Source organism: Orussus abietinus, unplaced genomic scaffold (assembly GCF_000612105.2).
Source record: "Orussus abietinus isolate OABI.00-Male unplaced genomic scaffold, Oabi_2.0 scaffold3, whole genome shotgun sequence".
Classification (NCBI taxonomy): Eukaryota; Metazoa; Arthropoda; class Insecta; order Hymenoptera; family Orussidae; genus Orussus; species Orussus abietinus.
The window spans coordinates 2,988,136-3,001,723 of NW_019395984.1; the positions used below are offsets into that span (position 1 = coordinate 2,988,136).

The following is a 13,588-nucleotide window of genomic DNA, read 5'->3' on the forward strand; positions in this document are numbered from 1 at the left end:
TCGACAGGAAAGAATTGCGAAGAACTGAAAGGGGGGACATAAGTCAGATTTCCTAAGAAAAAAAAAAAAAAAATTAAGTGCACGTCTATATCAGAAAATAGGGACGCGTTCGGGAGAGTCCATTTTTTTGTATTCACTTTTCGGGAGGGGATCGTTTTATCTCGAGGGCAAAATTCCGGACAGAATGAAATCGAGCGGGTCTAATTTTACAAGCAGTCGATATTCTGTCGGAGGATCCGAAATTCAATCGAGCGCCTCTTTACGATCGGCCTGGACGTGATATCACCGGTGGCCCGATTAAATCGGTAGGGCGCGATTCCGCTCCCGAGGGAATCGCCCGGCACCATTACCTTCGGCCGTTTCCGTTTCCGGCGGAGCAATATTCCGACCAGCGTGGATTTCGATCGCCCCCGTTCCTCCTTTGCCTAATCGAACCTCCCAGGGGTCGCCGGACTTTCCTGGAGTCCCGTGAAAATAGAAGAAAAAAATTACTCTCGGAATGGATTCAAGATTCGGGACTCAAGATAGAGAGTGGAAGCGCGAGAGGAGGTGGAGGGATCGTTTACTCCATTTTTTTTCCACCTAATCGAACCTCCCCGGATCCTTTTTCGCATGTCACTGAACGTTCCATTTTCTTTTAACTTCCTCTATATATATTTTTTTTTAAGGAAACAGGGGAAAAGTAGTGACTGATGGAGTGGAGTAGGAGAAAATAATTCCTGAAACGGATCCTGGGTTCAGTCGGGGAGGTAGGAGGAGGACAAAGGAGGTGGAAGGTGCCTTCCACTCCACTGGGAGGTCCTGGGGGCCCGGGAGTTGAAAATACCAGAAGCCTCCGTGCGTGGACTGGAAGAAAAGGAAGGCTTCGGGATCCGAATGTCCTCCATGAAAATTTCAATCGGGGGACGCCTTTCCTCCAGGACGCGCCGGAGGTGGGAAAGGACGAGGTCTAAGTGTGTCTCCGGACCCTCCGGCTCGGCCGAATGAAATAGAATATGGAATATGTCCTTTCGCCTCGTCCTCTCGACCCGAGGACTCCCAGGACTCGGTCCGTGGTCACGCGATACCTCCGGGATGCGTCCTCGCCGTTTTATTCCCTCTCCTCGACTTCCTTCGCGAAGTGCTCCAGGAAATTGGAGGGAAAAAATCCGGGACTTTGTCCCGCGTTCCGCGGCCAGAGCGGAAATGAAAAGGGATCGACGGTATTGTCGGGAGAATGGAGCACGGGTCCTTGGTCCTTTTGTGCAGTCGGTATCGAGCCGGAGACGGAATGTTTACGGTAATGCCGTAAGTAATCCCTGCGTTTCCTGGTCGTCTCCTCGAGGACTCGAGAGAAATTTCAATACCGAGAGAGAGAAAGATCCACCGGCTGCAACTTTGTAATCTACCGCAGCCTCCGGCCCTCCTAACCAATCCTGATAATTCCAACGTCGACGTCTGACACCGATTACTCCACCTCGGCTTTTGCCTTTTCCCGCTAACGAGCGGCCAACCTGCCGTTCTCCGCGTTACCGCGAACCAGAAACTCGTGCCCGGTACCTATAGCGCCGTAAGTCATGCACTTACGGCCACTTATCGGGAATTAACCTCCCGCTTGTCCGGGAATAATTGATAATTCCGGGATCCGTAATTTCGATGCAAGCTACCGACACCCATCGCCCAAAACCAACAACTTGGAGCCGAAGGACCGAAACTTCGCTCGTCTGATCTCTTCGGGAATTACCTACGTCTACAGGAACCTTTTCATGGGCTTTGGAGTGAAATTGGAGCAAGTGCCAATTTTTGGGAATTTTTGGGAATTTTGGAGGTACGTTCCAGGTGGAGGTCCGCGATTTAGGGTACCAAGGTGATGGAGGCGACTTTATGGAAATCCTACTCGGTCCCAAGGAGATCGAGGAGGAGGACGAGGTCGGCAGGACCCGAAGTGGCCGTTCAACCCCCTGGGGGTAGAAGAGAGACCGACCGGGAACAGGCTGAGCCCTCGAGACCTGCTTCCCTCTATCGGCCTTCCCTCTTGGTCTGGTCCCAGCCCCAGGCTAGCTGCATAATTCATGGTCCGGCTACGTCGACCCGGTCCCTAGTCACCTCCTGGGGCCATCCTTTTCTCACCACCTTCCCGACTTGCATCGCGTGCATTCTGCGTCACCGGCGCTCCCTCGGGCAGACCTGGGGTGCATCCCGGGATGCGCGGAATGTAGAGCGAATTTTCGGATGAGTAACGACGAGCCCGAAGATGCGAGGTCCGCTCGTAAAGCACCGTTCCAGGGTTCGGAAACGGACCGGTTGGACGCGGAACGACGGCTTTACGAGGACCCTTGATCCCGGGGAGGTCGTCTAGGGAATAGGGAGATAGGGACCTGGATGCAACCCGGTCGCCTGGTAGAGGGTCCCTGAATTATTCCCGCTGATCATTGGTACCAACTCGGCGTAATGGGCCATCGCTTGCAATCGATGAGACTCTCAAGACTGTCCGGCAGGTCCTATTCCCGCAGTCGAAGACGCAAGTTGGTGACCAACGGGGGAAAAGGAGGTTCATCCAGAAGTTGGCGAAAGTTCCTGCGAACGGCAGTTCGCCCGGAGACTCCGAAATCGCGATCGTAAACCATCCTTCCCGACCGGCTGGGAGGGAACATCTTTACGAGAGTCCCGACCATCGATCCTTAGATACACTTTCCGCGATAGAGGCCAGAGTACACGGTCGTTACCTTTTTTAGGGCAAGGTCCCTAACTCACTCCATACCCGAGCTAACTAGAGTCCGATGCGCGTATCCACCTAGAATGGAGTCGACCTAAACCTTCTCCCGGTCCAATCTCAAAACCCCAAATTCAAGGTACCACGTCCAAGTACTCGATATCCTATGATTCGAGAACTGGAAGGTCCCGATATTTCAGGATTTGGAGGATAAAAGGACTCCCCGATATCAGGATGCAAATTGGCCCCGGCGAAACGGATCGCCGGCGTCGTCCCGCGACAAATACAAAAGCGGAGGGTAGAAAGTGCCCCCCAATATGGACTGTCCGCGGCGGGGCTGAAAATTAATATGGAAAATTCCTTTGACACGCGACACCGCCTCTCTGCTCGTCCTCGTGGTCGGCGGGCTCGTTCTTGGTCGCTTTATTTTTCCCGGGTCTCTTTCCGCGGCCGCATAACGAGGACCGGGGAACGAACTCGTCGTTAAGGGATAAACGGTCCGGAATCGCGAGTCGTGGTCAAAGCGAGACTGCCTTCGCAATTAGTCCCGGCTCTCGTTCTCCTTTGCCCTTCGTTCGGCTCCGAATTCGGCACGAAAGGGGACTCCGAAAACGGGATCCAGGATCCCTCCCGCGACTCGTGAGGTCTCCCACGGAGAGAGTCGGGCATAATTCTCCGCTCGCGTGTTCGATCCGCGGATGGGAATCGACCGACCGGGAAATGCGAGCCACGGCTCCCATAAAGCATTCCGTGAATATTAAATCTTCGGCCTCTAGGCACTTATCGATTCGTGGATGCGCCGCGTCGATGCAGGCGGCCATCTTGCGGCCGACCCGACTTCGATCCGATCGGAGGCGCCTCCACCGAGACCGAGAACCCGCGGTGCGGAGCACTTCCTCAAACGTTTATTATTAACCGGTGAAATCCTCTCATTTCCTAAGCTTGGTACATTCTTTAGAGAAAAAAAAAATTACATACCATCTCATTCTCTCTTTCTATCTCTACTTCATGCGTTATGCGATCGGGAGATCCGATTAAGAATCCTTCGAAATTATTTTTCCTCCTTTTTTCAAAGGACGCATCCTCGCTTTCGAGGTTTTTAATTTTCTTTTTCAAAGAAGACGACAACTGCTGGTTTTATTTTTCGCTGCACCAGGTTATACGGTGATCCTGTCGAGAAGTTTCAGGTCGAGCGACCGCAGGACCAAACCAGAGGTCCTTTGAACCCATTTACTATTTTTTTTCTCTTTTCTTTTCAAAGGCCGCATCCCGATGCACTTTCGGCGCACCTTGCATCGACGTGTTTGAAATTCGATCAAGGTGTCCTTCGAATCGATCCCGGCCGGGATCGTTAAGTGTATATCGCGATCGCGTTTCCCGATCTTCCAGAGGGACGATCGGCGATCCCGATTACGAGGCGTCGATCGATCGATCGATCGCCGTCGATCGTAACGATCGTCGCGCCTCGTCCATCAAGGGGGAGTGCCGATTACTACCATTACGCCCTCGTTCGATCTCGTGGTCCCTTCCTCTCCGTTTTACGGGCATTCCTCGCCGTCTGTCCCTCCTTCTCCGGTGGGGCCTTCGCATAACGGCTCTCGTTTTCGTCGATTTTCCATATCGCGGCAAGTACTTGACAAGTTTGCGAGGTGCGATAAAGGCGGCCGCGAAGATACGCACACTTCGGGCCCATCGGGAACCCGTTTGCCTGGTTTTTCTGGCGACTCCCTTTTTTCGGCTCTTTTCCTCCTCGAACCCATCCTCGCGACACTCCCGGCACTCCGCAATCTCCGTCGTAAAAGCGTGCCCTGTAATTTCGCCCCTCCGCTGGAAAAAGGACGCCCTGCCGACGCTCCTTGCGCGGCGCCGCCTCGGAAGTGATCCTCGATCTTTCCTGACTTGTCATTACGAGGCGTTCATCGAGTGTACCTATCGGCCGCAATTAGCCCTCGGGATGAACTGCGCAAAAAATTGAAAAATAAAAGCCTGATCACCTGTAACCTCGCTTTCGAGTCCCTTCACAAAGCGGCGAGTTGGTGGGTTCTATGTCTAAACACATGGGCAAGATGTATAAAATTTTGAAAATTCAAGGCAGGGTTTAGTAACACCGTGAATTTTGGATTCACGGTTTATTTATGGTTTGGAGGTGGATACAGTGGAGTGGATGATTGATTTTAATTTGGGCTTGATGGAGAAGTGGGATAAGGGAAAGATGTCGGGCGTATCTCGGCGCTCGTTCTCTGGCTGCCTTTCCGAAAGAGCCGAACTCGGCAGACAATTTTAACTCGAACCCATTAATCTTGGTTTCCCACGCGTAATTCTCCCGGCGCGTTGTTTTGCGAGTGTTGGGTGGCCGCTCTAAATCCGCCATCTTTAAAAAGCGAGGAGGAGAGACCCGGAGGAATACCGGCGACATGAGTCGCGGGGGTCCCCGTAAATCCCCGGTTTCGTGTAGCACGTCAAAGTGATCCTTAGCCTCCGCATGCGGAATCGCGGCCGCACCTGCTCCGCGAAGGAGCGCGCGGCCCCGCAGCTGCGGATGCTGGGAGCGACGAACGCTGGACCGAACCCTGGTCCCCAGGATCTCTCTTTGAAGTTCCGCAGCTGCAAGAGGGCGTAACCGTGCGCGGAATCCGCGGACTCTTCCCAGAAAAATTCGAACATTGTTTAAAAACGTGGAAGCGCGCCGGGGGTTCCTTGAAATCCAGACTTTCCGCCCTAAGCGATATCGTTGACGAGCATCTCCAGGTGCCTTCGTCTTTGAAGTCCCTCAGCACCTGACTTAACCTAACTTCTCCCCGTAAAATTCCCGGAAACTCGGATTTCCCTTTCTTCTCATCCCATTGACGTCGCTGATGGGGTCAGGAGCACTTCCAGCAGATCTTCCCGTCATTATAGCCACTTTGCGCCGTCATCGTCCAGCGCAATCCCTGGAAGCCGATTTTTCCCCTTCGTCGTCATCCAGCGATATCGCTCATGGGGAACATCTCCAGCAGGTCCCGCTGTCTTTGAAGTCCCTCGGCAGCATCCTAGCACAGCGCATCAGCAGCAAAAGGGCGACGGCGGCTCCGCGATCGTTTTACGATTCCGTCGACGTCGTCGACGTCGCCGCCCCGAGCCGGGCCGGGGCCGCGAAATAATGAGACGCGGCTTGGTTCCCACCACTCAAAGATAAACATCAGCGTTCAGGCTGGTAGTCAAAGAAACTCCCGTTAATTAGCCAAAAAGAGAGCCGGCCTCCTCCCGGTCCCGGGCGTCTTCCCCGTTTTTTCCCCGGCGTGTTCCAGGGACGCGCACATCGGCATAAAGCACGGCACCACTCCCTGTTCCCTCCTCGTTTATCCGTCCGTGCAGCTCGCGCGACTCCGCGACCATGGGGACCACGGGGGACCATGGGGAACCATGGGGAAGAGGGTCTCCTCCCAGCGCGCCGACATTCCCCGGGACCAGGGTTCTCCAACGTCCGATCCTAATCTCGATAATGACGCGTAATGGCTGCCGGCGTGAATGTGCCTCTTTGTCCGATGGCTCCCGGTGGTGGATGCACACCATCCGAGACCACCTCGAGTCCGCCATCGGCGACTCGCGCCATTTGACCCCCGCGAAAAATACGAGGAAACCCTCCGGGAACCCCTTGGCTCCATCTTTCCACTTAAGTCCAGTTTTTCAGGGCCCAAGACGCGGCCTAAGTGCCGCCGTTCCCGCTCCGAGGCCATGAGCGGCCACCATTCATCACTCGCGCTTTCGCTGAAGCGGCGGACCTTGGTCCGACTAATGGGGACTAGGTGCCGGGGCGATCGGGATCTCTTCGAGAACTCCTAGACGGATTCTTTGACACTCCCCGATGAGACGTAGAACCGGGGGAAGGGGACTCGAATGCGGAGCAAAGTCGGGCTCTGGTGGACGGAACCTTCGCGCCTTCGAACTATAAGAAAATGGGGTTCCAGTGGACGGAATTCTCACGTGTGCCTTTTTTCCATGGTTTCAGACGCGGTTATGGGAGCTCGATGACCAGCGCCGCCCGGACCACCATGGACTACCTGCGGACGTTCCTCTACCTCCTCATCTTCCGCTTCTGCGGCGGACACGCGTTAGACATATGTAAGTAGACTAGCATGTGAGAATCGCTAATTTCGGAGCCGCGACGCGGATAAAAAACCGCGGCCGATGCCTGGCGGCCGCACAATGCCGGGATTGTTGGGGCGCGATAATCGTAATCTCGGCCGCTCCACTTCTCGGTAACTCTTTTTCGTCCACCGACATTATCGTCGCTCGCTCTCTGTATGCGCTCCGGATGATAACGGGTCGCTCGTCGACGACCCCCTCTGTAGGTACCGACACCGGCGCGCCCAGAGACAAAGCTCAATGGAGGGAAATGAAATAACTTCGCGACTACTTTCCTTTATACCGTTCACCGGCTTTACATTAGCCAGACTTTCCGAGGGCAATGGCGGGCCTAGTGGACTGAAAAATTCCATTAGGCGAACTTCGAACGGGAACTTATCCGCTCCCGCTAAGACTCCATATTGGACGGGAAATGTAATGGGGGTTTTCATCAACGTCCCGGCATTCGATAAATCTCATCAATTATCCGGCTCCCGAATTTGGGTAGTCGGGTCTTTTTACTGCGATTAATCGATGGCATCGGTTCTTATCGCTTATCACTTTTTCGGGGTTCGAAATGGGAGGTGAGGTATTACTCAACAACTGACGAGCAAATGCAAGACCAGGACTAAGACCGTCATGGTTTTAGGGTCTTGGTCTTGCAAAAATTGCTCATCGCTACATCCGACACCCAAAATCCATTTCCGGGCGTCAACTAGTCAACGAGATCCGAAGATGTGACCTCACCCTTATCACGGAAGGGTGAAGCCACCCCCCTGGTACAAGTGTACGTCAATATGGCGAGTCGTGATTCACCATAGGCGGAGTTCGGCGAGGAAAAGTCGGCCCCGTCTCTTCGGCTCCATCAGCATCCCTCGATCCCGGATCCCGGGGAGGAGTTCCCAGGCGTCGGGACTTCTCCCTTTCGTTTCCATTCCATTGATTCCCCAGACTAGGGGGTTCCTCGGTGTCAGGTAAACAGGGAAAAGTACGGGGGACGGGGGCGCCGAGGAAACTCGCAAACCTTCCGCGGGGACACTTCCCGAGTTAGGGGCGTCCCGAGGGACTTCTCCGGATTCCTGGGGAAATTCATTTGGCAGGTGGCCGCCGACTTGGGATGCCGAAACTTTCGAATCTCCCCGCGGGTCCTTATCGGCGGTCTTCGCGGTTCTTTCGCGCTTTTCCTCTCTCTTTGTCTCTTTGTCTCGACAGTGACGAGTAAATTCGGTCTTGATCTAAATCTCCCGAAATTCAGGCTCAGGACCGTGAAACCAAGATCAAATTTGCTCATCACCGGGGCTGCAAAGAATAAAAGATCAAGATATCGGTGACTGGACCGTGCTAGACTGCACAACCAAGACCGAATTTCCTCGTCACCGAGTACCGATTTCGACTCGGTCCCTGCATAGGCTTGCGATTATTGCCGGTAATGAAACGGAGAGCACTGCACCGCAGACGCGCCTGATAGTCCACGAAATTACGTAAATGCACGCGTGAGTGCTTTGCGTAATTACTACTCGGTACACGCAAAGGGGAGCCGGCTTCTGCCGAGAGATTGGCGACGACTCGTGCGTGCGTCCACAATGGCGGGCCCCATAGCTGTCCCCATGGGCGAGGATTTTGAAAACGATCGAGCCCCGATGTTGCGACCAGACAAAAGACATCGTCGAAACGGAAAAGCAGATTTTATCCCAGCGAATCGGGACGCGGGGTGGCGCTTTGTTTGCTCTCATCGACACTCCGCAATCCCGACGCTCTCGGTCCCATCGCTCTCTTCCGACCGCCTGCTCCTTAATTTGAATTCCGGGAGGAATTAATTCAAGTTGTTTATGAAACGGGAATGGCGAGCTCACGCGTGGAACGGTGCGGTGCACATACCGCGCGTACCGCATGTACCGAGCGTACGATCGCGCGCGGAATTTTCGCCCGATTAATGCACGTCCCGCCGATGACTTGGATGAGTCTATCGGATGAACCGTAGGAAATTAATTTCTCCGCGTCCCCGGGTCCTAGATAATTTAATAGCGGACAAATAACCGTGGTTTGAGGTATGCCAAGTGATTCGCCGAGGCAGAGACCATTAGACGGTGATAATTAATGGTAACTCACCCAGGGGACAATTTTCCCGAAATTCTCCCCCACGACGCGCCGCTCAGGAACGTAATTTAAATTCCCGGACAAATTGGTCCAAGATATTGTTAACGAAACGGGGGCCGCTACTGCGAATTCATACGCGGTATCCCGCGGAATGACGTGCACGCACGCGTGACTGCTTTGCATAATTACCGACCGGGTGCGCGCAGCAGGAAGACCGCCTTTCAGTGCCAGTTGACAATCCGAACGCCCACGACTGCGTGTCGCAGTTGGTACCTGGACTGCACTTAGAAATTGCCCTCGACGAGGAGTTATCAACGAGCTATCCCAAGGAAACGTTAAAAATCCAGAGGCTAGAGCGACAAATCGAGGTGTGCGCACCTAGACTACCCCTGGAGTCATGTTTAGAGTGTTTCGGATGCTTCCCTTGGAACTGCATCTTCGTCGATCCCGAAGTAATCCATTTCTCGCCCCACGTCCGAGGACGGGGCACTTTCCCAATGATTTAGCCCCAATTGCGACAATTGCCAGCCCCGAAACCCCGGAATAATAAATCTCGCCGCGAGCTGGGGATCCTAATTCCGACATTAGCGAGCAAGTGCAGCGGTGGATGCGGTATCGGAGATATAAATAGCGCCGTTAAAAGTCGGAGCACGAGATGCCCCCCGCGGCGAGCGAACTTGTACATTGAACCGCGTTGGTAAATTCGCGGTCGTGTAAGGGCTGCCGGGGTGGAGGGACGCCGGGCGTCGGCAGGGCGGGGAGGGGAGCAGTTAAAGCGTGCATAAATTGCAATGTTAATGTTGCCGGCGATACATAAACATGGTGTACGTTGGTCGGATTGCGGTCTGGCGCTATGTGTGCCGGCCCCGCCGCGTGCCCGTCTAACCTAACCTATCGGATCCTATCCCGAGTCCTATCCAGGAACGTCCCGAGCTATCCGAGTCGGCCTAGCTTCGAAACCCGAATCGTCTAACCTAATCGGACCCTATCCTGTACCCTATCCAGTCCTCTTCTAAGCTATCACTGATAACAATTCATCGAACCTTAGTCTCCCCTGAATAGTCAAATAAATTGCATGCAACGTTCATGCGGAATTGCGACACTTTAATTGACTTAATTCGAGTGAAATTCTTCGGTCGTGTTTAAAGAAATATTTCTCCAGTTCGATTGAGTTTTTTCTTTATCATTCGGTGGTAGAAGGCCTGATATCGAGTAATCTATAATTTATCCCCGTCTAACCTAATCTAAACCGATTCCTGAAACACGCGCACGCGCGGCTTGAGACTTGGAGGGTGCGTGGAATTGCGCGGACGTTCCGCGCCGAATGGCCGGACGGACGCAGCTGCGCCCGTTCCGCGCACACGAGCGCGATTCCGCGTGTGCGGAATAGCGGGGGCGCGCGCCCGCCTGCGGTTCGACGGCATCGCCGTTATGAAGCGCTCGCGTTATGCCATTGTCACCCCTCCGCACCCCCGTGGCTGCTCCCGAGCGGCATATCCAATTATGTGGCTCCATTAGGGCAACCGAGCTACCGAAATTATCGTTTCGCTCCGGCCGCTCGATGTGATAACGCGATAACGATCGAGTTTTAAAAGGGTCTTCCGGATCCTCGCTGAGATCGCACCCCGATTTTTCTCCAAGTTGACGCCCGAGTGGCTACTTATCGGACCGCATATTCTCACCCCCGTTATCAAGTGCTCGCGTCGTGTCGTTATCGAGTCGTTACGTCGTCACGCGGGTTGCGGAGCGGCACATCCAATTATGCGGCTCCATTAGGCGACCGAAGTGCCGGAATTATCCTTTCATTCCGACCACTCGGCGCGATAGCGCAACAACGGGCCGTTTAACGCGGCCACGAAAGCGGTCGCATATCGAAGGCGTCTTGCGTTTTCAGTCCGAGCCCAGTTGACGTTTTCGTTCACGTTTTCCATCGGATGCGAAATTTCTCAGACCAGCGGAAATGCTTTCGGAAGGAAGTACCGAGGTCTTCTCCATCTACGATATTCTAATTCCTCGGAAATTAACGGCGAGATACGGATAACCCGACACTGTACTCCCCATTGTCGGGCCACCCAGAGTGGACCGCCAACCCTCAACCCCATCGACTCCGAAATTTCTCAGACCAGTCGAAATGCTTTTGGACCCATTTCCCGGGAAGAGTGGGAGATCGGGTGACGAGAGTCCGACGCGGCGTCACTTCTGGACCGACGCCGACGTCTCCGTCAATTCCCTTGCCATGCAGGGGGGCGGGGTGCGGGAAAGCAAACAGCCGAGCCGCAACATGATTCTCCGGCGATGCGTGCGATGTACTCCCGGGGTCGCACGCACACGCGTGACCCCGCGTTCCGTGCGTCGGGGGCGTGTTTGCCCCTCGCCCCCGTCTGCACGCAACTCGAGACGGCGATTTCGACGGCTGGCGGGAATCGGTGCGTGGCGGGGAGGGGGAGGTCCCGAAGGAAAGCAGGGATCGAAAGGGGCCGCGTAAAAGTAGCACTTCCGCCCGGCCAGCCGTCGCGGCGCCCCGGGCCGACGCATGCGTCCCGAAGCGCCGCCGCAATCGCGCGATCTAACTCGTGCGAGTTTGCAATTCTTTTCCGCACGTCCGGCCGACTGGCGACGGAAAACGATCGCGCGATTAGGTGCCACGTGGAGTAACAATTCCTATTCGACAAGATTCGTTAAGCTATTTTATTCCTACTGTTTTTTTTTTTTTTTCTTTTGCTTATTACATCGTGATAAAGTTGGGTTGCACGTGATGACAGATTTTTTATTGCGGGTTCGCGTTAAATATTTTTAATACGATCGGGAAGTCGCACGACCCGTCGATTAATTCTCGTCCTCAGGGGGGCGACACTAATTGAGTTGAATGGGCCGGGGGGAAAATTGAAAAAGCGCCCAGGATTTGGCGCAAGCCTAAGGGAGTCGTGATTTACGCGCTAATGTTAGCCGTAATAAGGTGCGCCGGTGAAGGCAGGATGTTTTTCACTAAAGACCCGCCGGTAATTAATTTACATTCACGGCCACCGACGGGGAAAGCGTTCAGAGGTAGAGTCCAGGTTGGAAGATGCAGAGCTTGCAAAGCTCGTCGAAGAGAGGCTGCAGGAGGGAGGGAGAGAAAGAGAGGGCGAACGCGACGCCCTCTTCCTCTCCAGAGTCATTAATAATAATCACAAAATAACAAAAGAAGGGAGGCGGGAGATTAAATATACCGCGCGGAATATCTCGCGATGAGGATTTATGCCGCACCAGAGAGCCGCGATTTCTCGCACCCTACTTCCGTTGACATTCGATCCGCGATTTCCGGCGACCGGATGCAAGCATTCCCCTCCGGCACGAATTCAACATCCTCAGGGATTTGATTCCAAGGGGAAAAAAAAATCCCTTCCAGGAAGGAGGGCTGAGGGATAAATCAGAATCCGCGGGGGAGGAATAAATTCCGGGAAGCTTAATTGGGTCTAACGGAATTACAGAGAAATTTCCCACCCCGTTGAAAGGGTTGGACACCTTGCGGGAAATTATTTCCGCGCGTTTCTCGGCTCCGTTCGAGGAGGCGGGAGAAGTTCCCCGGGCTCCTAAATGGCGTCCGGTCCCCGCAGGACTTCCTCGCCATTTCGCGGGAAAAAGTCCCGAGGAGGGCCGCAAAAAGCCCTAACGATTTCCCGGAGGCCCCCTACCCCGTCTGCGAGGGAGTCGCGCCGGAACTTCCGGCGCCGCCTTGCGGAGGAGTCCTGCAGGGCCGCCGGGAGTTTTCCCGTTCCCCGCCTCCCGGCGATGCTCGCAGGTCGGGTTCGATCCCGTATTTATAGACATCCTGGAAAAGGAGCGGGCAAGAAGCGGAGTAACTTATGCGACATTCGCCCGCCCCGGCCACTCGTTCCACGTCCATAACTCTCGGGGAGTGACAGCCACCGAGAACGGAAGGGTGTGCGCCTTCCGAGCACCTCCGACCCAGGGAAATTGAATGCCTCTCGGCCGACCTTCGACCTGGCCTCAACCTCCTCCGATAACCCCGCTTTCCTTTGACTTTCCCTAACCACCGACACCTGGGCCTCGATTTTCTAGGACGAGAGGGAAATCGAGCATTTCCGCCGGGTCAAACGGGCGCCAGCGCCTCCCTCGGGTCTCCAGGATGGAAATCACCCCCAGGGATTAAAACTCCCCCTCTTCCCCGCCGGATCACCTGCCACTTCCTTCGAGAAACCCCGCGAAAATGGAGCATCTGGCCGGGGATCCTTCCTCCCCCTCGATTTTCTCGAACGAGAGGGAAAACAACGGTCCCCTCCCCTGGAGGGGACGCTCCAAGGGATGGAAATTTCCCCGCGATTAAAAGTCCACCCTACCCGCGGGGCGAAATTGGATTTCCGACGGTCATCGGACGCTTTTGAGTCCTCGGATACGGCAGGAAATTCCTTGAGCGATTTCCAATTACTCCACCTTTCGATTGCCACCCTCGATTTGATCATTTTCAGGGATGTTACCGAGTTGCCCGATTTTATCGCTCTCACTTTTCGACGAGTCCTGGGACGTGCTACCTGTTATCGCTTAAGGGGGCCTTTGGTACCGGCTGGGGACCCTGCAGGATTTTTCCAGGACCCTGGATCCTTGTCCTAGGCCCGTCTTTCATTACGCTCGTTTACTTCACGCTGCGCGGGTTACTGGCGGCCGGTCGTCCCTTAACTCGAGCGGCGTCGTTAA

At 54.6% G+C, this 13,588-nt stretch overlaps 1 protein-coding gene across 1 annotated transcript in view; it reads left to right on the forward strand.

Moving 5' to 3' along the window:
* Window positions 1–13,588, forward strand: part of LOC105699176 (discoidin domain-containing receptor 2) — a 78,897-nt gene that overhangs the window by 47,040 nt on the left and 18,269 nt on the right. The window contains exon 3 of the mRNA XM_012423976.1: window positions 6,681–6,793. Coding sequence (XP_012279399.1) covers window positions 6,700–6,793 — 94 coding nt within the window. The 5' untranslated portion in view covers window positions 6,681–6,699. The remainder of the gene's footprint in view (window positions 1–6,680; window positions 6,794–13,588) is intronic.